At 36.4% G+C, this 25,895-nt stretch overlaps 1 protein-coding gene across 1 annotated transcript in view; it reads right to left on the reverse strand.

Annotated features, from left to right (window-relative positions):
• Positions 1–211: 211 nt before the first annotated feature.
• Zfc3h1 (zinc finger C3H1-type containing) overlaps positions 212–25,895 on the reverse strand; it is a 50,448-nt gene continuing 24,764 nt past the window's right edge. Inside the window, exons 11-35 of the mRNA XM_052165976.1 lie at positions 25,228–25,349; positions 24,529–24,678; positions 23,224–23,398; positions 22,560–22,691; positions 21,631–22,173; positions 21,428–21,537; positions 19,747–19,878; positions 19,528–19,649; positions 18,540–18,641; positions 18,223–18,342; positions 16,965–17,148; positions 15,116–15,302; positions 13,963–14,151; positions 12,754–12,991; positions 10,360–10,465; positions 10,088–10,286; positions 8,982–9,076; positions 5,518–5,628; positions 5,162–5,266; positions 4,872–5,037; positions 3,714–3,814; positions 2,208–2,309; positions 1,549–1,588; positions 1,219–1,281; positions 212–1,088 (exon numbers count right to left, since the gene is read on the reverse strand). Coding sequence (XP_052021936.1) covers positions 951–1,088; positions 1,219–1,281; positions 1,549–1,588; positions 2,208–2,309; positions 3,714–3,814; positions 4,872–5,037; positions 5,162–5,266; positions 5,518–5,628; positions 8,982–9,076; positions 10,088–10,286; positions 10,360–10,465; positions 12,754–12,991; positions 13,963–14,151; positions 15,116–15,302; positions 16,965–17,148; positions 18,223–18,342; positions 18,540–18,641; positions 19,528–19,649; positions 19,747–19,878; positions 21,428–21,537; positions 21,631–22,173; positions 22,560–22,691; positions 23,224–23,398; positions 24,529–24,678; positions 25,228–25,349 — 3,732 coding nt within the window. The 3' untranslated portion in view covers positions 212–950. The remainder of the gene's footprint in view (positions 1,089–1,218; positions 1,282–1,548; positions 1,589–2,207; positions 2,310–3,713; positions 3,815–4,871; positions 5,038–5,161; positions 5,267–5,517; positions 5,629–8,981; positions 9,077–10,087; positions 10,287–10,359; positions 10,466–12,753; positions 12,992–13,962; positions 14,152–15,115; positions 15,303–16,964; positions 17,149–18,222; positions 18,343–18,539; positions 18,642–19,527; positions 19,650–19,746; positions 19,879–21,427; positions 21,538–21,630; positions 22,174–22,559; positions 22,692–23,223; positions 23,399–24,528; positions 24,679–25,227; positions 25,350–25,895) is intronic.

Raw genomic sequence — 25,895 nt, forward strand, 5'->3', positions numbered from 1 at the left:
GAATGGGGAGAGAGTTGCAGAAGAAGAAAGCAATGGTATTACGGGAAGAATCCCTAGCTCCTACGTCAACCCTTCCCCACCAGAGGGAGAAGTGAACAAAGATAGCGCCATTATTAAAAAGCTAACTTCTATTAAAAATATTTTGTACACCAACCACTTAATACTACAAAGTCGTACTTGAATACAAAACAGTTCCAATATTAACTGTTCTTTTAAACTGTTAAACTTTATTATAAATTAAAATTTCTTTACAAAAAAAATTGCACATAATATTTGACCACTCTTAGGTTCTGATGCACTGGCATTTGCAATAGTTTCTTTAATCTTCAAGTTAAACAGTCTCAGCAAGGAGTCCAGAACGTAGAAAGGGCAGTCAACAACCCTGCTAGAACATTCAAGTGCAACTAGCAGACTTGTGGCCATGGCAGTTACACTTTCCTTAAGATGGACTGCTTACGTTTAAAACCCTGAAACGAAGAATCTCAGAGACTTAAAGAGGAGGAACTAAAAGGGACTGTCTGCTTTTTTTACTGTAAACATGGCCCTGGAAACTAAATCCCAAACAAGAATCTCTCAGGCATCAGAGAGTGTCAAGTGGACCAGGAATAGCACAACATAAAGGTAGGGAAAGTAAAAAATGAAACCAAAAACAAAGTAAAATTAAAATAAACGTCAGTCGCTTTGAGGAGCTATACTTACGTACATGATGTTAGAGAATCTGGCAGGGCCCAGAAGCAGGCCAAACAGGAAGTTCATTTATCCATTCCAAGAGTGTCATTCATGTTCATTGCTTCCGGTTTTACGGATAGGATATTGTAGGAAACTTGATATGATCAATAATGCTTGTCTGCCTTACACAGACCTTAGCCAGGGATCAGCCTAATCTTGAAGAATCATTCAAATAATTTTGGCAATTATTATAAGGGCTTAGAACTGACTGCACCCAGTGTTCAGAGATTCTTGCTTTCTGTTTTGTTACTGTTTAAATTTAAGAGCTCATTTAGGCTGACTCCAATCTCTTGGCACTTGGAAACTAGTTTTCTCAGGTTATCAGTTTTACCTCCTTCTGATGCTTCAAACAAGAGTTGCTGTAAAAGACAGGGAAGCATAGAAGTAAGAGACAGCTAGGTTTTGAGCATTTACCACATCAATGGATATGGCACATGCAGAAAATTTATAGGAAAACATCAAGATAAAATAAAAGATAAAAAGCATTACATCTTTCCATAGTGATGCACAAAGAGGTAACTTCTGTAAGGCTCTCTGATATAAACGGTGGACCTATAAGATAGACAGACACGTTCTCATCAGAAAACATGGTGTGCAACACTTTTAAAAGCCTGTCTGCTTCAAGGCAGAACTTTACAACATACTAGCATTCAAGTCAAACATGGTTCTCTTGGGCTTTAGAGATTTCAAATAGAGTTCTTGGAAGGCTAACGTCTTTCTATCTTTAATCCTTTTAAAGTGAAAGGCCTACAAAAGAGGCAGAATAGCTAAAAGGAAAAAGAAGTGGCCCATCTGATAATTCAATTACGAACTGCTTACCTCTCTTTGTCCCTTTAGAGCAATCTCAGCGGCAATGGCTCTAAGGGAAAAAAGGAATATAGAAAAGGGGGAAAATTTATATATCTTCACACAAAATGCAACACCAGCACTGGCAGAATACTGATTGTGGGAATCTGAGTACAAAACTTCCTGAAAGTAACAGGCTAAACTTCCAAGGAGTGTAACCTATAGTGAAAAGAAAAATTCAACAATTTTTATCAACTTTACAGGAATAAAGCAGACCAGTGTTTGAACATGAGTAAGATTGATGGGAGGGCAAAACAAAACAAAACAAACTCAAAACTAGTAAAACAGGCCTGGCACTAACACCTTTAAAATAAGAAAGCAGACTGTAACAGTAAAACCCTACAGTTTAAAGATGGTCCTAAAGTGTTATACACACGGATTTGTTTGTTAATATTGTTATCTAAATGTTCTCCCTCATTAAAATTATTTATCATCATTATTATTATTATTCTCAGAAGCAGCTATTAATGAGCACTCACTCTAGGTATTAAAGCACAGCAAGTGCTCACAACAACTCTCTCCTAGGTCTGTCTATCGGAGGGGCTAAGATGCTCTTTCAGATTTACCTGTCTGGAGCAAGCCTTACAAATAAAAGCACAGCTATAAAAACATGTACATGAGTGTCGCATTACATTTTCCAGGTGGCCAGGCATGTTGGGATATTATATGTAAACATCTTGGCTTGGAGTTTCAGAATCTGAACATTGCTTTCTTCCCATTCGTGTTGAAGCAGCCTGTAAAGTACATTCGGGAAAATGAACAAAGCATTCAAAGTGTAGGGTCCCCAAATGCGCTCTCTAACAGAATGTACAGTAAGGCACAAAGGGTGGCCAGCTAAATCCTAACAAGGATATTCAGCAAACATTTATAGAATGTCTTATGATAATTGTCCCAGGATCACAATGTGCTAAACTACTGTTCTATAGTTATCTTCAACAACACAAAAAGCTCATGTATTCCTGCAGAAAACAAAAGCAGTCTCATTACATACTCCTCTACCCCAAGTGTTTTTAAGGTAATGACTCAATACACGAGTGTAATTTTAAAAAACATTTTCTTTCCTAGAGCAAACATATTGAATATTTCTGGGACTAAAATGGAAATATAATGGCTAAGTGTTGAGTTCTTATTCTCCTGGCAGAGAGAAGTCATAGGCATAACTGTAAGAAAAATGTACCAAAACAAAAGGAGTAGGGTTTACCCACAATTACACTACCTAAATTTTAAAATGCTTATCATAAAAGAAACTAGATACAAACTGAAAAACAATACAATCATATTTTTTATTTCACATGCATATCAAAGATAATTTTCTTTATTCAAATTTCCATCACTAGCTTCTGAGGATTAATATGGTTGTCATGAAATTTAATTATAGAATAATATGGCTAATTTTCTCACAAACTTAAGACTTTGGATTCTTTTTCAGACATGTATTTTATATATTTTAGATGTATAATATATATATATATATATATATATATATATATATATATATATATATATATATATATATATACACACACACATATATTTCATATGTATCATAGCATGGAAAATACTCTCAAACAAAAGAGAATATCTGATAAACATATTAGGTATTTTATAAAAACAGCTCTATGGTAATATGCAATTAATACAGGGAAAATGACTACACATTGTGCCATTCCTGCAGTGTGCAATGCCTGCGCAGTGTGCAATGGCTGCAGTGTGCAATGGCTGCAGTGTGCAGTGCTTTCTCAAACCTATGTTTTTTTTTTAAGTTTTAATAACAAAAAGTTAGCCTATTTTGTTATTCTTAAGAATGTATTGATTTTATATCACCAACCCATAAGATCCCAATGCATGCTAAATAGCTAAATAATTGACATGAAAATCTAATATTCCTCTAGCATGCAAAGTAGGCTTCCTTCTTATAATGCATATGCTAGTAGTAAGTGGTATGCAGTTCTCTGACATGAATAGATTTTTTTACACTGTCCTTGTATGAATAACTAAACGTCATTTAACAATTCTGAGATTAGAGTAGTATATATCCGTGAGGAAAAGGCAGAACTACATACAGATTTATCAAGTTTTCAAATTAATTTCATGTGAAAGGCCTATACTACTGAGTTGAAAACCAAAATCTTTCTTACCTCAGTGCAAGTCGAGAATTTGCTGGCATAACGGAGCAAAACCGTTCCAGGGTTTTAGAGTGCTGAGTCTTTGGAACACAGCTCAAATAAAAGAAAATGACCTGCAAAGGTTGAGGGAGGGAAAATGAATGCAATTAAAAAGCAGACTCCAATTACCTATGTATCTTAATAATAATTTTAAAAAGGTCTTTAAGACACAAATGTACAAATCATAACATGTGATTAAATAATGTGTGATTAACTATACTAGCCACTTTCCAAATACAAAGCAGAGACTATGGCCCTGGGCTGAGAGCCGTGGACAGAGCACTGACAGGAAGCCAGGAGTCAGTCCTCAGTCCTGAGTCTACCTTTACTTGCTGTATACTGCTGGGCAAGTCAGAGGGCTAACAGTACTTGCCACATCTTGCTCATGGAATCCCCGTAAGAAAATGACTTAATGTCCATGTAGTGGTTTGAGATCCTGGGATAAAGAACGGCACAGGAGCACATTCCACAGTAACAGTATCCTGATGAGCAGCAGAGCCATCCTACAGAGGGCAGTGGGAGCACACAGCTAAGGCTACACTCAACTGTAGTGAGCAGGAGCTTTGGGTTACATTGTATTGACTGAAATCAGTCTGGAAAAAAAAAAAATAGAACACAACAAACCCATTTGCTTTACTAATTATAATACCGTTGTGAGGACATCACTAATCAGATTTTATTTACTATTATGAATGCAAACAGCACCTTATTTTCAGTTCTGTGAGGTCCTATGGCTGCAGTTTTGACAGAACTTAGCAAGAAGATTAACTACAATGGATATGTTGATTGGTTTGTTGTTGTTTTCTTTTTCCATTAATTTACTCATTTATTCACTTTATATCACAGCTGATCACAGCCCTCCCTCTCCTCCCACCCCACTCCACCTCACATAGCCCCTTACCCACTCCCAGGATCTGTTAATTCTTACAGGGCCTGACAAGGCACCTTTTCCTGGACTCTGAAGAGTAAAGAGCTGATCACAAGTAGGACAGTGAATGTTAGGAAAGTGGTCCCAGGAAAAACTCTTGATATAAAACAGTAACTTTGCTGTCTTTGGTAAATTTCGTTATACACAAACATCTAAAATAAACAAACAAAACAAAACAAAAACCAAAATCCTTAAATTCTTACCCGATTATGGAATTCATAGTTGGACCAGTAATCAGCACTGCTAAAAGGGATGGGGTATCGGGCAGGGACCGTAACCAAACATCTATTCACTAAGTCAGTAAAAAATTTGAATTCTTGGACTTTGTTTCTGGATCCAGCAGCTCTATTATTGGCAAAGACAAGATAACTGCCAAAAGAAAGATATTGTGCTTCAGAATAATTAAGCCAGTAACTCACCGAAAAGCTGATCACCCCTTTCCCCACCATAGGATTATTCTAAAATTCCCATTCTTAAACAGAGCCAAACTTACTCCATCCAAATCTTCTGCACAATATCAGACCTCATGGCCACCCCTAATGCTGCCTCATATGCTTCTACTGTCTCTTTAATACTTGATTGAAGAGGGTGGCAAAGGCTGTTAAAGAAATGAAAATAAATGCTTACAATTTAATTTTGTTGGTAAAGAAATGACAACACACACTTTCAACATACAGACATTATTAGAGTAAAGTCTCCTTGCTCTCGTCTTTCAGTAAATACAGGCTTAGCATCTCTTTGAATCTGCTTCAGTGATTCTTTAAGACATCATAATTCAGTAAACATCAACTGTAAATGCAAGAGAAGCTTAACACGCAGCGTTCTTCTCCACAGTGGATAATGTCTCACCAGTAAATCAGCCATAAATAAGGGACTTGGTTGTTAAATACATCATCATCAAAATTCCCTTTACATAGGCACGCTGGAATGTCGAGTGGTCCTGGGATATTTAAGAGATACCTGAAAGGGAAAAAATCCCAGCACTGTATAAAATTATGCCTAGGCACATATGGATTAAAATACAGACATTAATAATCTAGAGTTTCAACATAATTGAAATATTTCTACAAAAGAATAAACTTTTCTAAAATTGTACCTGCTCAAAATTTTACTTTTATACCAATATGATTTAACTCTTCCCAAATAAATTTGTAATTTTATTCCTCAAATGAAACAAATCATCTAATTGAACATTATTAGAAATAAAAAAACCAAATGAGATCAAAGTATCTGAAATTTCAACAAAATCTATATATTCTTATAGGAGCAAAGTGCTTACAAAATCTGTTATCTGAATCTACACAAGCACACATGCACACACACACATGCATGCACACATACATGCATGCACACACACACACATACACACAAGTTTAATTCATAATAACAAATAAAATGTTGACTTACAACCATTTATCAGAAAAAGAGCCATTATCAAAGCAGCAAAATGCTATGAATTATATCACCCCATTTCAAAAACAGAGAATTAAAGGTTCTGAGAAACCTGAATAATAAGCCTCTTTGAGTTTCATTACTTCAGCTTTCCTCCCAATGTATCTGAATCTCTTTATGTGTAATAGCAGGGTCTCAGATTCATCTAATCTTGAAATGACAATCTAGTATAATCACTTACATTGGATTTTAAAAGGACTGTAAAGGGAAAAGTTTTAGAGGGTTAGCCCAGGAAGGCAGAAAACATAGAGAACATCTGGAAGTCGGGTTAACATCCTACATTATCACAGCTAACTCTGTTACTTTGGGTTACCCAGTAGATTTCTAAAGGCTTTAGAATCCTCCATTGAAAACTGAAATGACATCAAATCTAATGTACATAAAACTGTATTATCTCTAGAGCGACTTCCTCAAAGTGAACGTAAATAGGTAACTTTCTAAATTCATTTAAAACAAATGAAATAGTTCTTACTGCTTGTCATCTTTAAACTAGATGCTATAAAGAAAGAGTTGATCAAACCCATTTCTAAATCAGTATTACAGTGCTATATGTTTTGCTTTATACTTTCTGCCATACAAGTTTATCTTGAATACATTGCAAGCACTAATTTCTACTAATTATTACATACGCTTAAAACTGTATTTATACTTAAGGTATATATACATAAATATAACACTGAGCCAAAAATTATCTCACTTACTGGAACTCTCTTAATACTTAATTCAAGAGACATTTTGTTTTCTCACAGTGTAGCCTGGGTTGGTCTTAAATACACACCCTTCTACCTCAGTCTCTCAAGTACTTGGATCACAGGTGTGTGCCACCAGGGCTAAAGGCTTCTTAAATTAATCCTTTTATTAGGAGGAATGCAGACAAGAACTTTAGTATTATCTAAATAAACTAAGTACAGGTGTCTTTTTCTAATTCTTGGTGATATATGATTATTTCACAAAAGAATTTAATAAAATAAGATGCCAATAAAAAAAAACAGTAAGATGATTTAGAGGCAATCTAGTTCCAAATTTTTATTGGTACTGTTTTTTATTCTGCTCAATTAAGCTAGCATGAAGATCTAAAGACCTTTGATTAGTTACCAAGGCAAAATCTGGCATCATCCCCTTCTAAGCTAAACCAATTATCTCCATGCCCAAGGGAAAACCAGAGCACAAGTCTGTCAAGGGCTTTGTTTGGCCTTGAATTAGTCTTATGCCAAAGTTTGAAAACAAACCAATTTAACTTTAAAGACAGAAAACACTAAACAAAACTGGGTTTGGAGGAGGGGGTCAGGTTCTAAACTCCTTCTGTTTCTTGTCTGTTCATTGTGACTATCTTTTTTTTGTCTTGTGACTATCTTTAAATATTAATGTACATATTTTAAGAATTTTCTAAAGGTACTAATTAGGACAATTAATTGACAAGATGTAAAAGTCTAAATTTACAAAACTAACAAACAAAACAAAAAACAAAAAACCTGAGGTAACTAGACCCTTTTTTTAAAAATATGACTTACTAGGCGATAGCTGGACAGAGGGCTTGGGTTTTAAAACACTGGATGTTCTCCCAAAGGACCTGGGTTCAATTGCCTGTATCCATGGTAATATTTGTCTGTAATGTCAGTTCCAGGGCATCTAAAGCCCCCTTACTGGCCTCCTTGGGCACTAGGCACACAACATGATGCACAGACATAGGTGCAGACAAAACACCTATACACACAATATTTTTTAAACATGTGACTTGACATTCCATGTTTTTATTAAAAGGTAGACTAAAAAGAAAGGGAGGAGGGCAGCTTCTACATAAAAATATCATGTGCACATGTATTTTGGCTTGCTAACAGAAAACCAAGATTTTCTTTTCACTTACCAGTATTTTCTATAAGAACTCTTAGGGACTGGCAAGACAACTCAATGGTCAAGAGTGCTGGCTGCTCTCACACAACACTGGAGGCCAGTCCCCAGTACCAGGACCAGGCTGCTCACAACTGTCTGTAACCCCCCCCCCCCAGATCCGTTCTGGACTCCTTGAGCACTACACATACATACACACTGAAAATTTATAACTTAAAAATGTATAACGAAGTAATGGAGAGAATCATAGATATTTTCTTTTTGATCTTTTTTCACAATCAGCAAACTATACTTATTTTTATAAATACAAGTTTACTGGAACACAGCCACACCCATTCATTTATGGATTCTTTTTTTTTTTTCCCACTACAATACCACAACTATGTAGGAATAATAAAACATAGCCTGCAAAGCTAAAGTATTTTCTGGTCCAAGAAAAAAACACTGTTGATCCCATACAGAAAAATAAGGAAGAAGGAAGAAAAGTTTAAAGTCTTCCATGCATCCATTCTTTGATGATCTGAGTATCTTTTAATGTTGTAACAGAGCTTGTGACAAAGTAAGGACAGTAACTACAGAGTCACTGAGGAACTGATGGGTGGAGAAAAAAATTCCTCTAAAGCTGTTTAATAACCATTTCAGAGCCTTGAGTAGGTAACTTAGACAGGACTTTTTGTTTTGGGTTTTTTTTTTTTTTCTAACCAGCAAGTAAAACACACTTTTTTCAAGTATCAATGAGATTGTCTCAGGACACTTTGTTAATACAGAACTAAACAATACCAACAATTAACTAGCTAAATGGAGAAGCTATAAAAAGCCTTACACTGTATGACAGAGAATTTTATAACTTGCCTTCATTCTATTCATCTTCAGCCCTCATAACAACTCTGTAGGTAAGTATTCAAGTGCAAAACAAGCAGTTTGAAATGTAATCAGCCAACTAGAAAAAAATATCTTTCCTCTGGCCTAAATTTTTTCTCATTCCTCTACAAACCAAAATTTCCACAACTTACCGAAATAAATCCACATTACTATACTTCTCAAAGCCAGGTTTAAAGAAGGATCCGATAAATTGCCTCAAAAATGGAAGAAGCTTATCACCTCCATTCTATTAAAAGAAGAGAATAACACACGTCAGGCTGGTATTGGATAAAGACATTTGAAAGCCTTTTTAAAAGACATGATAAGATTACTTTTCTTGGTCAGATGGGAGCACAATGAGTAAACTTGGACACATCCTCACTTCTTGTGACAGTTGGTTTTACAATCACCTGGGGAGGGAGTCTCACTGTGGGAACCATCTTAAGTGTTATTTGATATGGAAGGCCCAGTTGACTGTGGCTGAGGACCCGATCTAAGTTAAGTGTGGACAGCAAGTAGGCACTAACAAGCAACATGCTCCTGAGTGTGTGTATGACTCTTTGCTCTTGAGTGTTGAGTATGACTAGCTGCTTCATGCTCCTGATGCTGCGTTAAAAAGACACTAACCGAGAACTGTACGTTTAAATAAACCCTTTCTTCCCCTACTTTTTTTTGTCAGGGTTTTTATCACAACAGAAATGAATTTGAAACACCTCTAGATTTTAAATTCAACTAATCATTAAACAATGTAATATTATCAAAGGCTCAAAATCACCCACTAAGAATTTTATTTTAAGATTTTATTTATTTGTTTTATGTATGTGAGTACACTGTTGCTGTCTTCAGACACACCAGAAGAGGGCATCAGATCCCATTACAGATGTTTGTGAGTCACAGTGTGGTTGCTGGGATTTGAACTCAGGACCTCTAGAAGAGCAGTCAATGCTCTTAACTGCTGAGGCATCTCTCCAGCCCCCATCAAGATTTTAAGCAGCTATCACATTTGTCACTAATGTGGATACTTTGGGTGCAAACATAAATAACATAGTTTGTGCACTTGAAGAGTTCTTAGAGACAAAGCCTTTAAGTAAATGCAAGGGTAGAACTGCAGGAAAATCTAGCTTAACCTACAAAGGGCAGAAAGACCAAGAAGGCTATGCTATCAGGAGAAATCACTGGGAAAGGAATACAAAACACAGAAACACTGTATTTAAAGAAGCATCAGTTTGTATGTTTGGGTTTTTTTTTTTTTTTTTACCTGTGAGATGAAAAATTTGCACAGATGATAAAAAATTTCCGCATTCTGAGGATTATTTTCAAATGCAGTAAGCCAAACGCATCTGGCTTTGTCATATTGATCTGTTTTCAAATACAAAGCTGCAAGGGTTTCCAATAACTGGCAGTTTGTGGGACATGACTCCAATAAGCTTCTGCAAAGCTCCACTGCCTCCTCATACCTTAAGAAAAAGAAGACGGCTAAGACACTGTGAGGACCAATTTTAACAGAGCTGTTTGTTCATTAAGCTTTACCTCTCTAGGAGTTGGTGCAGAGCGATCATGTTTGTGTAAAGCGGAAGGCAGACCTCTATTCTTTCTCCATTGGTAAGGGTCTCATCTGTACAAGCTTTCACTGCATCTACCACAAAACATACAATCAATCACTTCACTGTGTTATACTAAAAAAGCAATATAAACCCCATTTGTTTCCATTTAAGGACAAAGCCAGATTTCAAAAAAGGCCATAAGGTACCAACTTCATGAATAAACCATAAGTCCCAGAAACTAAGTCATAAGACACCAGCTCTAGGAACAGACCATAAAACCCAGAGCAAGATCATAAAACCTCCTCCCAAAGAACAGCCTAGGGATAACCACAAAAATGGGGAAATATCTTATCTCAGAATGGACCATCTGTGATGGGCAGCCCTATCTCATCCTACAGTTAAACATTCTTGACACAGGAATCACTGATCACTCTAACCTCCTAGCACCCACCAATGATATTTTACCTAATCCCTCTAGAGAGTTCCCCCGGTTCTCTACAAGGCCTGCATGCCTTTGTCTGGGGTCACCATTTCAGAGAATGGTTGGTCCTGCATGCTGGTTGTTTCTGCATACTGAGTCTGGGGTCCTCCTTCAGCGATGTCTGAACCTTACATTACCAACGCTAAGATACCTTCACTAGCCATCATCCCTTTTGTCTTCACTTAACCCTAACATTTACCCCGACTTCAGGTATTACCACACTCCTACACTTCTATACATTACCTTACATTCCTGTTACAAGTAGAACCACCTCATAGGAGAGCCCACACAATAAGCTGTATTTTTACTAAAATTAGCATCTGCAATTGCCTTAAATTTCTTAAACTTATTCCAAAAATAGGAACAAAAAAATTATCTTTAAATCCTTCTCTGATCACTTAAAAGGAGTCTTTCTTTCTTTGATGTTTCACCTAAACTAGATTTTTCCCTTTAAAAAAAAAAAAAAAAAAACTATTTCCCAGCCTGAAAAGACAAGATTGGTCCTTCAGCTGGATTTACACCTTCCTTTGAAATGGTAATGTCACTTCGCAGAACACAAACACACTCTGAATACTTGCAGGAGAAATCTGATCTACACTTCATCATCTGTGGTCCTGGGATGGACTACCACCACCAAGCCTGGAGTCCTATCCAGAGCTTCTCACTGGCCCTGGGTTAGTTCTTTTCTTTTTCCCTCTCCTCTCCATGTTCCCCTCTCTTCTCCTCCCTTCCCTCCCTCCCTTCCTTTCAGATCTGCCTGTCTCCTGAGTGCACATTGCCTTTTCCTATACCTCAATCACAGAAGCCTTAATCTGGTTTGTTTTCCTATATAGAGTAGACATTCAACTGCTTTCTCCTTGAAGACTCTCTTCTGTCATCAAGTCTAGAACCCTGTAAAGCATCTTAAAATCTCCATCATTCCATTAACCAAGCATGTGCTTCCCACTGCCTAACAGAAAGGACTCTCCCTCAAATTCTTCTTTGAATTCACTATATAAACTCTCTTTAGCTTATTTATTATTTCCCTAATTCCTCTAACAGGAATGACCTTCCTTTCCTTTACTTACTGGATATTCAACAAGGATTTACTAAGCACTTAGTAAATTATAGAAATTCATCCACAGCCCTTAGGAAACACAGAGAAACAAACACAGGTCTGTATTTTTGAGGGTCCCCTTGAACAGACTGTAGTCCTGCTTCAAAGCTCAGCTCCAACTTCAGACACCTTCCTTTCTTGAACATGAAAACCTACAGTAATCTCCCCCTCTTGAGTTTAGGATTTGTACCAAATAATTCTACAAATGCCAGATTCTTACTCCTGTAGCATACAATTTACACTACATCCTAATACGTTGTATATATGGTCTTATATAGATCATAATTATGTCAAATGCATATATCTTCTGACAGGATTATATACTTATTTTAGGGAGGAACAAGTTTTACATGTTCAATGGCAGATATATGTTTAACATATAATAGTCATAAAATTAACTTGGGAGAAAATATTAACTACATGAAAAAAATCAAAATGCATCCGTAAAAGACTGCCAGAACAAAACAAAATAAACAAGCAGACTTAGTTCTACAATTCCATCAACTCCTCTACCTGATTATATTATCATAAGTGTGTGCTCTCAGATGCACATGCATTTAATAACAATTCATTAATCTTGTATCCTTTGCCATAATTAAAAAGCCACAATGTAGCTTTTCAGTTTCATAGATGCAATGACCATCATAATTCAATAATATTAAAAATACTTAGATAATAGAATGCAATTACAACTTAAGTTATCCCATATTGTGAAGAATAATAATGAATAAATGAACTGATGTTCTCAACAATGGTTCTGTAACTTGTAATGTTTGATATTATAATTTATGACCATGACTTACCTTCAAACACTGCTAGCAATAAGTCAGGATTGGTCTGGACATCTCGGGCTGCTTGCCATGGCATTACAAATGGTTCTGTGTTAACAATTCTTGAAGGATTAGCATTAGATGGATCATAAAGTTTTGAAGGGAGACTATTGAATTCAATAAGATGTATGTAGGCCAGCCACGCCAGACACCGATCATCTGTCTTAAGGTACTCAGCTACTATTGCATCATTAGCCAATTTTAATGCATTCTAGAGAAAATGAAAACATTTGGAAGGAAGTGTTTTTAAAGAGTCATTCCTGTTCACAATAAGATTCAAATCTAAAGAATGAAACGGATATATTTTCAATGATTCTTAAATACATTAAGCGAAAAAATTTTTTTCAAGACAAAGAGTTTCTCTGTGTAGCATTGGCTGCCCTCAAACTCAGAGATCCACCTGCCTCTGCCTCCTGAGTGCTGGCATTAGTATTGAGATTAAAGGCATGCATGCACATCACCGACCAGCTTATAAGTGAAAATTTCTATAGTCACCAAATTTTTCAATGACAAATCCTGAGATGAACACAGATTTTAAAGTTTATGATATAATAATGAAATGAGATGAAAAGTATTAAGATCCCTTACACTTAAAATCTGATAAGTTAAAGACAAAGAAGGAAGGAGGGAGGGAGGGAAGGAGGGAAGGGGAAGGAAGGAGGGAGGGAGGGAGAAAGGAAGGAAGGAAGAAGTGAAAACTCACAGCCCCCAGCCCACGTCAATACAAATGTTGCTCTTTATGGACTGATCCTTTTAGATGACACATTAAGGCTTAGTTGGTGGACTGGAGAGATGGCTCAGCAGGTTAAGAGCACCGACTACTCTTCCAAAGGTCCTGAATTGAAATCCCAGTGACCACATGGTGGCTCACAACCATCCATAATGAGATCTGATAACCTCTTCTGTTATATCTGAAGATACAGTATACTTACATATAATAATAAATAAATCTTAAAAAAAAGGGGGGGGGGCTTAGCTGGGAAGTGACTAGCACAATCCTTCCAAGTAAACCCTATAAAAACTCATAGTAACAAAAGGAAACAAAAGTAAAATGTCACCACAACTTACTTGTAAGTGACAAGAGTTCAAATTCAAAGCCTCACTATTCAACAGTACTACTCATGTCTGAGACCTGTATACACATTCTCCAAGATGAGATTAGATACTATAATGAATGTTTACCTGTAAAATTGCAAGTGCACTTTGGCATCTCCCAGTGAATATATGTAGCTGAACTCTAAACAAAAGAGCCTCTAAAAGCTGAAAGGACAGAATATCTGATATTTCCCGCTTGGCTGCTCCCATCAGAAACTCCACCATCCTCTCACACACATAATCCTTTTCTTCAAAGGTACTTTCTAGGTGCAAAAACTGATGGAAAGAGTTTCATATCATTAATTGTGCTTTATAGAAAAAAACTACAAACTGTCAATTATGACATTGTCTCAATAGATATACAATTTATGAAAAAGTAACTGAAATTATATAAACCTACTTTCCAGTATAATATCCAGATCTGCCTTCTGAAACAGATTAGTATATAAAACCGGATGAACTAAAATCAAATGTATTCCCCCAATCATCACTGAGAGCAATTGCACTTCATTTCTGAATCAATACAAGGTGAACAAGACCAAAACAGATATACAAAGCTTGCATTTATAATCACACACAATCTGTGTTGACTGGGAATGTGACTCTTTAAAACTTAAATAGTATCTGTGGGCTGGAGAGATAGCTCAGCAGTTAGATGTAGTCCTGGGCTGAATTCCCACCACCCACACAGCAGCTCACAATGGCCTGTAATCCAGTCCCAGAGTTTACCACAGTCTCTGGCATCCAAGGACACCAGGCACACAGTGGTACACAGACACACACTCAGGCAAAACACTCATACAGGAAATAAAAAATAAAAGAGCACCTGTATTAGAAATGTATGGCACCCTAAAGAACAAACAAATCTAAGGAAAAATACTACAACTTTCGGATATTCCTTTCTCTGGAGAAGCTTGTAATCATCAATAGCATCAACTCCAGACACTTGGATTTGGATAGTCTTTGCTATCCAAGGTTTTTCAGCTCAAAAAGGACAAGTTATAAGTAATCAATTCATTTATTATGAAGTAATGTGTTATCCCAATGTTTGAGCTTCAGAAAATAAGTAAATGACAAATCTGAAACATGCTGGCACCATAAAGCTGAGAAAAATCATGATAAATTATCTACATGCTGATAAATTATATAATCTATTAAGCTATCTATCAATAATTAAGATGTCCCAAGGAATTATGACCATAGATACACCAATCACATGGCTGATGTCTTTTCTACTTACAGTCCAAAAGCTTTGATAGTCAGGAGCATACTCAACAGCTGTTTCACACATTTCTTGCACCTCATCCTTGGTCCCTCGTTTTGAGAACAATCTGAGGTAATGGCACCAAATTTCTGGATTGTCTTTATTGTTTTCCAGAGCTCGAGCCAGTACATTTAAAGCAGAATCCAAAGATTCTGAACAGAGTCTGCATGTTTAAAAGAAAGGGCAAGAGTTCATTGTACAGTGCTAAATAGCTCCGGCTGCAGCTCAGTGTGACAGCACCAGTTTAGCAGGCACATGGTGCCAGGTTCAATCACCAGCAGTGAAAATACTCAAACACTTAACGTCTAAGCAGAGCTAATCGAATGAACCAAACTAAGAATCTACTTTCTACTAGAACCAACAAGAAGCCAAGATCACTGCAATACAAAGTAATAAATTGGGATTTCAAATCATGTCTGTCAAAGCCCAAAGGTTCTGATCTCCTGTAGACTAAATAATTTCTTTTTAAGTAGATATTCTGTGAGCATTTACCACAGATAAAAACATAGTATAATAAAAGCACTTGAATTATCGACTTCAAATGTGTTCTACGTCTATACTCAGCAATACCTTTTATGATTTATACTGTTTGAAAACAGGAAAGTTAAACAACTCTCTCTCAAGGCCAACTACTGCCAGCATAAAATATCAAAGCTTTCAATATAATAGTTCTTTTCAGCTCAAAGGCTTGCTATCTCTTAAAGAAGATAATTCTTTCATGAGCCTACTCATAGAGTAAGGTACAGTTCTTTTGTCCTTTACTCAATGAGTCAGACAAGAAAGCACTGTAACTTACCCCATTCTCATGGAAATGACACATAGGCAAGTTAAATAAGACCCTTTTCAGGTCTGTGTGGTTTATCAGCACTCTACTGCTGCTTTATTTAATAGGTTTTATACTAAGTTTTAAGATAGGTCTTTCCCAGTGGACTGCTTTTTAATAAAAGAAACTATTATACTTTAAAATTACATTGTAAAGATGTACACTGGCTCACTCTCTACTATTAAAAAGAAAAGAGTATGAAGCTTGTAACAGAAACTAACTGAAATATATTACTTAACATGACCATAACCACGCAGGGGAAAAAAAAAAGACCAATTCTATCAAAATTTAAAAATGGCTAAATAAACTTAAATCTCCATGGCAAATTAACCTAAAATTTTACCTATCCCAATTCTCATTGAGAACAGATTTTTTCACCCCCTTTTTGGTTTTTAAGACAGAGTCTCACTATGTAGCCTTGGCTGGCCTAGAACTCACTATATAGACCAGGCTGGTTTCAAACTCACAGAAATCCAACTGCTAGGATTAAAGATATAATCCATGTGCAGCAAACTTCAGTATAATTTAACACCTGATATCCACTGAGCCATGAACACAAAATAAAGTTCTACTCTTAAAACTTTTCTACTAGATTTAGAACAATAAGAGAATATTTTTGGCTCTGTCAGAAAGCAAACTAAGGACTCAAAACCAGGTATGACACAATCCACCTCTCATTCAGTACGTGGGAAGTAAGCAGAGAAGGACCCATTCTATAGCGTCCTCAACTACACAGCAGGCTCCAGAGCAACCAACACCACTGAAGACCCTGCTGCAAAAGAATAAAGTACTGAAGCACGTGTGGCAGCTCACACGGGCAGTGTCAGCACTGGGGAGTCTGGAACGTGAGTGCATGAGCCACCCAGCGAGTTTCTGGCTAGCCTCTGGTACAGAGAGCCTGCCTCAAAAACCAAAGACCCCACTGATGATAATAAGGAAACCTGATGACCATCAGTGAAGACTAAAGGTATAAATATTTCAGAACATTTGAAGCTGACCTACCCCTCATTTTGATTCAAGTACTTGTACGCGAGCTTGAGCCACAGTTGTACATGAGATGGATTTTCAAGTACACTTGCTTCTAAGTTAGCAATGTCATCAGTTTCACTGGTAAAATATCTAACGTCATCTGGAGTGACAACAGTGTCCAAAGCTGGGACATTTATTTGGTGCTCTGGTCGGAAGGCTGTAAGAACAAATACCATTAGCTTTATGTCTTCAACCACTCAAGGAAAAAACTTTGTTCTCATCCCTAAAGATTCTAGTAACAGGTAATCAGGTGATTTTCAGCCCTAAAGTATAAGTGTCAGATAATTACCCATCCAAACCTAGACCCATCTAGAAGAAAAAAAATATTTCAAGCATCAGGAAAATAAGAATAAATAAGTCTCAGCTGATAAACTAGAAGTGTGGTCTGTTGGTAAACCATACTAAGTATATTAATTAAGTTTAAGAGACAAGACTAATAATTCAATTGTGAATTATAATTTACAAACTAGACTAGAAGTTAAAAGGGAGCCATGATGGCACACACCTATAAGCTCAGCACTCCAGAAGCAGAGGCAGGAGCATCAGGAATTTAAGACCAGCCTTGGCTACATGAGACTTCCTCCTACAAGAGGAGGAGAAGAGGAGGAAAACCATTTATTAAAATTTACAAAATATTTCTTCTGCATCTCAACTACAGAACTGTTACACAAATATAAATAAGCGCATGAATGTGCCTGGACATCATTATTAATTCACAAATTATGAAAACTAGAAATAATGAAAGATGTACTCAACAAACACACACACACATACACACACATACACACTGCATGCCAGAAAATAGATTCCAGAATAGTAATAATAATTACTATTACTACTAGTACTATTGTTATATTATTATTATTATTATTATTATTATTATTATTATTATTATTATTATTAATGTGCTTTCAAGGACACAGGCACAGCAGTGATTTTCAGCTGAGGCTATGCTCACCCCACTAAAGCATGTTTGCAAATACACGAGGCACCATATTTATTAAAGAGTGTTCCTCCAATTTACTGAGCAAAGACCAAGAATGAAAACATCCTGCAATGTCAGGATCAATGAATACCTATTATTGAAAACATGAAGGGCACATTTAAGACAGTGAAAAATACCAATGATGCAAGTTTAAGAAAGCACATTTATAAAGAAGGCTAAAACTATCAGCATTCTGATAAAGAGAATACCACTTAATAATTCTAGATCTCAAACGGTGTTACTTACCGTACTTAATTGGTCCTGTAGACTGTTCATCATCACTACTGCAGCTATTTTCTGATACAGGTTTTCTACAAAACTTTGGCTTCCATTTTCTTTTATCTTTGTAAGTTGTGAATGGAGGTGCTAAGAGAGATAGAAGGTTCTTAATTTATGTAACTACCATATTTTATTGTTTTAAAGACTTTAAAATAGCTACAGTTATTTGATCATGATAGTAAAAGACAACATTCACTTTAAAAACATGTCAGGTAGTCTGAAATCATACAGAAATAAGAAACACGCATGCACACGTATGCACATACACACACATACATACTTACTATGACCTTTACTTTCATTAACATTGCTAACAAGGAGAACAGCCATCTGGTCCATTGACATTCGGTCTTTGTTTACTCCAAAAAGTTTTTCAACATACTTTTCTGAAAATAAAATAAGGATACTATATTCATTATAAAAAAGTGGCAGCAATAATTGTGCTAGTTAAAGACTCTAAAGCAAAGAATAACTTGAGACTTAACCAATGTATGGCACTAGTCAGTAATATCTATGACCTATAAAAGAGGAAAACCTATGGTTAATTTAATTACTCTGACAAATCCTTCCCACCATACCACAATATAAACTGGGGATGGCAGTTCAGGAGCTAAAATGAACTACATTATTAGATAAAAGTAGAAGTCCAAATGAGGAATGACAAAGTAACTTCAATGACTTTACAATCACACTGGATAGTGATAAAAAAACAAAACAAAACTAGCCAATATTAATTCCTTTAATCCAAAAGACATTATTTGGCATCAAAATCTGTGGGAAAAATTCAACAATACCAGTGCACAAGTGTTTGCTAGTAATCTATGATTTCTACATCAAATTTGTAGTTTTTACTTCTCTACAGGATTAATAGGCTAATCCCATATTAACTTTTAGTCCTAAGCTTTTAAAGCAGCAAAGGAAAACAAGAGACTATGCTAGAATCAACAGTAAAATGCTGAATTTTTTCTTCTAAGCTGAACCATTTAGATGACTCAAAAACTTTCTCTAACACTAATGTGTTAAATCTTGTCATAGCAACTGGCCAGCACTTACCACTGACAACCAAGTACTTGAAGTGTGACTAGTAAATGAAGTGTGCTTCATTTAAACTCACCTTTAAAGGCCAATCTATAGTTAGTGACTACTATGTTCAATAAGGTAGATCTACCAAGTGCCATAGGTGAATGTATCAAATTATTAGCTGTTTAAAATATCATAAGCTGAGCATGATCTTTTTAAAGTCCCTATGTTCATTAAGAACTCTTTACAAACCTGTTGCAGAAGCAATTTCCTCATCAGTGCTTGTTTCTGAACAGCCAATCAAAGACAGATTATATGAGAGGATGTCCTGGAACAGCTGTTTCCGGCTAAGTGTATAGTCTTTTACATGCTGCCTAAAATAAAACAAGAGCACAAAGGACAAACGTGTACTGATCAGAAAAAGGAAACATGACTTTCTCTAGAGATCTATTCCAAATGGAAACTACTCACCACTGACAGTCATCGTCATTGCACGTCCCTGTTAAGTCAAAGCGGCAGAAACACTGGTCTGGCTCAATCATATTACTGTGAGACACTGAACTTAAAGGAAGTTTTTCCTTGGTTCGATAGTAAGGACTAAATCTAGAAAAAGAACGGATAGGCATGTTAGATAGATGGATAAAAAACTAGACAATTTCTTAAATTTTTATTTCTCAGTTAAAAGTTCTATGCCTGCTTACTAATCAAATCAATTCTAAAAGTAATGAAAATAGCCATGATATAACTAACAGGAACAAGCTATTTTTATAATGGGAACATGAGAGATGTCATGTTGAGAACTGAGTGAGGTGGTATACAACTGTTTCTCAGCAGTTGGAAGGCTGAGTTCAAAGAAAGCTGAGCAGACACAGGAGGGCTCCATCTTATTTAAAACAAAAAATACCAGACTTGGGCAGCATTCAGAGGCAGAGTGCCCAGCACAGATGAGGCCCTAAGTTCAGTACCAAGTACAAATAAACAACAAAAGAACTTTAAAACTATAATACAGAAAAGTATATAATGCTATATCCTAACATCTTTTATCCCCACCACTCAATAAAAAGCTCCTTACTGTTATTTCTTGTATACATTACACAGCCAGCATGAATGCTAGGATATGAGCCTATACTACCTAGTAAGTGCTTTGTAACTTTATCATAAAGTCACATCCATTTAGCAGTCTGCAGCATCTAGCATTCTGAAAATATTGTGGGACATTAGCCACCTAGGAATGTCTAAGTCAACATTACAAAGGCTGGCCAATGACAAATGAAGAGTCCTCAAATTAAAAATTGTCACTGTCCAAGATGTAAGTGTGGCAGCACATACCTATAATACTAGCACCTGGGAGACACAGGGCTGAAGATTACTTTAAGTTTTAAGGTTAAAATGCAGTTCAGTGGGAGCTATGTAATGAGATTCTATCTTTAAAATTTTACTATCTTAAAAAATCAGGGGCTGGAAAGATGGCTCAGCATTTAAGAAGACTGACTGACCACTCTTCCAGGTCCTGAGTTCAATCCCCAGCAACCACATGGAGGCTCACAACCATCTGTAGTGGGATCTGATGCCCTCTTCTGGTATGTCTGAAGACGGCAACAGTACATAAAATAAAATGTGCTATTTGTTTTTTAAAAAAATACTTATAAGCCAGGCGGTGGTGGCGCACACCTGTAATCCCAGCACTCTGGGAGGCAGAGGCAGGTGGATTTCTGAGTTCGAGGCCAGCCTGGTCTACAGAGTGCATTCCAGGACAGCCAGGGCTATACAGAGAAACCCTGTCTCGAAAAAAAACAAATACAAAAAAAACAAAACAACAACAACAAAAAACAGAACAAAACAAACAAACAAAAAAACATTAAAAAAATACTTATAAATCAGTAAATAAATAAAAATTTTCACAAGACTCTATTCCTAAAATACTTTACAGAAACCTATCAGAAGATAACCTAGAATTTGATCCCAAAGAACATGCTAAAACTTTCTTTCTGATACGATCTGAGAACAATAGCAATACATACTTTTGTCTTCCATAAAAAGGTTTGTTTTCTGGTGACTATAATGCAAATGCTTTTATTAAGACAGATTTAAGGTAAAGCATTAGGAGCCAGGGTAACTCTGAAATGCACACTATTAACTATCTCTTCTATACCTGTAGGATTTAAAGACGAGAAGAGGGCTCTGGTAAGGTCTAAATGGACATGGCTTCACTTCTGTTGTTTTACTCTGTGCTGTAACAAAATCCACATCCACAGAAATCTCCTGCAAAAATAAACCGAAATCACAGTAATTCCAAAGACCAGTGAGGCATTAAGAAAACTCTACATGTCATAGGAAATATTAAATGCCACTTACCTGACCATGCAGAACTTTTTCAGTAATGCCTGCGGTAGTTTTTAAAATCAACTGTTTTAAGCTGTCAGCTTTTGAATATAATTTTTGTAATTCACCTATTTTTAACCCCAGAAAAAGTTCTGGCTTTTCCACAGTACTCTTACTAAGTTTGTTTAAACACTCTTTGTTAGGCGTGTCAGTGTGCTTGAGGTTGGGCTTAGTGAAAGAATTGGACTCTAGGAAGGATCTTCTTCGTTCTCTGTTTGAACCTGACAAAACTTCATCATCGACATCATTCTCCTCTGTGTCCAAGGTTAGTTTATCCTGTGTCAGATCATGAAGTGAGGGCTGAGGTAGAGAGAACTCAGGCTCCTCTTCCACAACAGGAACAAGGTTCAGCTGTTCCTTTGCTTTGAGGGCTCGGGCTTCTTTTAACTTTTGAATTTTCAAGGCATATTCATACTCTAGCTTTTGTAATCGTCTTTTTTCCATAGCAATTAATTCTGCTGAATGCTTCCTTGGACTTGATATTGGAGAATTATCTAGTCTCATCATTTTGTTTGGCTGTGGAAGCAAAGTAAATATTTTATATCGTTTTATGCAGTCGTACAGGACTGCTCACAAGATAACTGTGGTATCACTAGAATATTATACTAACACCACAAAACCAAACTGACAAAGAGAGAGAAACAATTTAACAAGTAACACATATTTCCAAGTTAATCTGTGACCAACAAAAACTAAAACCAATGCAAAGTAAAATTTTAAAGCATCCAAAATATAAGTATTACTTAAAAATAAACTCTAAATTGTACAGATTGAATAAAAATATAATCTGTTCTCTTTAAAGTTGCAGCAAAGTTGGAATTAACTTTATACATCTATTAGCTTAGAAGTACCATTAAAAAACAAACAGCCCTGCTTTCCGAAACAGTCCCTAGGCGTCTTACCCCAAGGCGGTCTTGCTCCAGTTTGCGCTTCCCTAGCTCTTTACTAGCCACCGCCTTTGCCCGAGCAAGCTCTTCTCCATACTTCAGAGTCAGAGCTTTCTTAATGGTAACACGCTGTTGAACTCTGTGAATCTGAAAACAGAAAGCAAGGATTAAAATCTTTTGAAACATCCTCTCAAACATAATAGCTTTAGAGGTATTCAACTCAAAGTAAAACTATCCTTATAGTCTATCTCAGCAAAAGGCCACGAGTTACACGCATGCTTAATGGTTAGGTTCACTTTCCCCCTTTGCTTTAGAGGAAAAACAAAAACAAAAACACACATCAAACACCGCATATGCAAATATATATATACAGTGCTGGGTTGGAGAGAGCCCAACAGTTTCCTGCTTTCCAGAGACTAGAGCTCAGGCCCAGCACCACATCCAGCAGCTCACAACTTCCCCGTCACTCCACCTCCAGGAGTACAGTGCCTGACTGACTTCCGTGAGCACCAGCACACACACACACACACACACACACACAGAGAGAGAGAGAGAGAGAGAGACAGACAGACAGACAGACAGACAGACAGACAGACACTGGTGTAAACATAAAACTTTTAAAAAATACAGTACACACCAGACTACAATAGTTAATGTTTTTAGAAAAAAAGAGCATTACTTGTTCTTGGAGCTTCTTCAGAAACATCCTGTTAACACTGAGGATTTTCTCTGCGGCCTGAAGTTGTTCTGTAAGCTTTGTAATTTTTGCTTCAGCATTTCGAACAGACTCTTTCTTCTTGGCTTCTTGCAGTACCAGATTCTTTAAAACTGACTCATCTTTAATCAAGAGAATCCTGAGTGGTAAATAACAACATTCTTATTGTTTTCTAGAACTAGCAGACTACCACTAACAAAACAGAAAATTTTCAAGTTAATAACATAATAATGTATTTTAAGAATTTTTATCTTACATACATATGATTTCAAAGTGACAACTCTGGACATAAACTGAAGACAAATCCTACATGTTATAAACTATAGTTAAAACAAATATCCAAAAAACCCAAACAATAGCAAATAAATTGTGCTCAGATACTTAATGTCTGAAATGTTAGAAATGAGGCTATGGACACATATTCCTTTTCCGTAAGGACCTCCAGATGAGGTCCTTAAAAACTTGCCTTTAAAAAGTCATTATGCTGTTTAAACATAAACAATTCTAAGAGTTAATTTAGGAGCACAGACAGCATGAACATCATTTATTAGACCAGATAATGACTATTTCCAACAATTAAGTTCACTTTTAATAACAGAAGTAAATTGGGTAGAAAGAAGCACATACTTCTAATTCTAATACTCAGGAAGCAGAGGTATGAAGAATGCCACAAATTTGAAGCCGGTCTTGGCTACACACCAAGTTCCAGGCCAGCTAGGCCTACACACACATACACCCCTCAATATAAGTTATAGGTATGTGCTTTCTCTTAAAAGATAAAAATATGCTTTACAATAAAGATGTTCTAAAAAAAAGCCATATAAAAAATTGAACATGTTCTAAATATATTCAAAAGTTCTTAAGGTTAAAAAATGAGGAAATTCACATATGATTTTTAGCAATGAAAGCTGTTTCAGTCTGAAAACCTTCCTTAAAGGTCTTGGTATCTCTAGTTAAAATATTAATTAAATTACTTTCCATAACTGTGTGAGTCAACAGAACAAATAACTGCTCTAGGTCTATCATGGAAGACCCTGTGATCGGGGTGCCCAGCACCTCCTATCTCACATTCACACCCTTGCTCTCATACCTAACTCACCCCTGTATGGAGATTTTAAGACCCTAGGGAGGATGGGGTTTAATATGTTTGCCACAGGTCGTGGGGGACCTGTGGAAGATAAAATTGTAACCTATAGTAGTTACTAATGACACACACAAATATAAATATAAATAGATAAAGAAATATACCAGACAGTGAATGAGACTCACTTGTGTTTTTTAAGCTTTGCTTCTGCATCTGCTACTTGCTTAGTAACCATTGCTATCCTACCAATCCCATCCATTTCCACATCCGAGTTTGCTGGGGACGATGAACTTGTCTTCAGCTGATCTGATTTAATCAAACGTTGTTTCTCACGACTAAATTGAGAGAGGAAATAGACCAAGAGAGGAAATAGACCAAAGAGTAAACCAAAAGCATTTTCTTTAAAATATACTTTTATAAAATACATGTTAATGACACTGACTATAGAACCAGTATATAGACTCCAGTGTTGACATTTGCATTCAGCCGGGCAGTGGTGGCACACTCTAGGAGGCAGAGGCAGGCGGATTTCTGAGTTGGAGGTTAGCCTGGTCTACAGAATGAGTTCCAGGACAGCCAGGGCTACACAGAGAAACCCTGTCTCAAAAAAACCAAATCCAAACAAACAAACAAAAACAAACAAACAAACAAACAAAAAAACCAAGACATTTGCATTCAGAGGTAACAGTACAGTTTTTCCATGTGTTTCCTAAGCTAGTAGTATCTCAGTGCCTCACTGTATTTAGGGTGACAGATGACTGACTCCCCGTGTATAAACCTAACACTGACTCCATAACTAGGATAAATGCAGAGTCCTGGTTTATACAGAAAAAGAAACGGCAGCAAACACTGCCTTCAAGAGAATTACATAGACGCTCACTTACTTGGCAATCTCTTCCTTTAACAATCTATATTCAATCTTCTTTTCTTCAGGCAAAGCTTCAGGTGTTCGCAGAGGGTCATTTTCTTTTTCAGATTTTGGAGGTACTTTGGGTTTTGAAGCTTGCTAAAAAGAAAAAAAAAAAGCATTTGAAGTCAACAGCTTTCAAAAATTTCTGTCCTATAAACTTAAGATACTGAATGTCTTAGGACTATCCTCACTCTTCTTTTGAAAACCAAACAGGCTACTTGTCAACTACCCGATTACATAATCTACCTAGTCAAAAGCTATCCCTTAAAAATATGAAGCTGAATCACACTGGAACAGAAAAAAACCCTGAAAGGGCTTAAAACACTATAGATTTTTTTTTTTTTAGTTGGAAACTGGTATTTCGAGCTAGAGAGATGGCTCAGAGGTTAAGAGCAGTGACTGCTCTTCCAGAGGTCCTGAGTTCAATTCCCAGCAACCATGTGGTGGCTCACAACCATCTGTAATGGGATCTGACGCCCTTTTCTGGTGTCTGAAGACAGCAACAGTGTACTCACATACATAAAATAAATAAATAAATCTTAAAAAGAAAAGAAGAAAACTGGTGTTTCAGTTATGTAGTACAGTGCTGAACAACCTTTAGTTTCCCTTGTACACAGATGAACTCATTTTACTATTCTAAAA

This window comes from Apodemus sylvaticus, chromosome 20 (genome assembly GCF_947179515.1).
Source record: "Apodemus sylvaticus chromosome 20, mApoSyl1.1, whole genome shotgun sequence".
Taxonomy (NCBI): Eukaryota; Metazoa; Chordata; class Mammalia; order Rodentia; family Muridae; genus Apodemus; species Apodemus sylvaticus.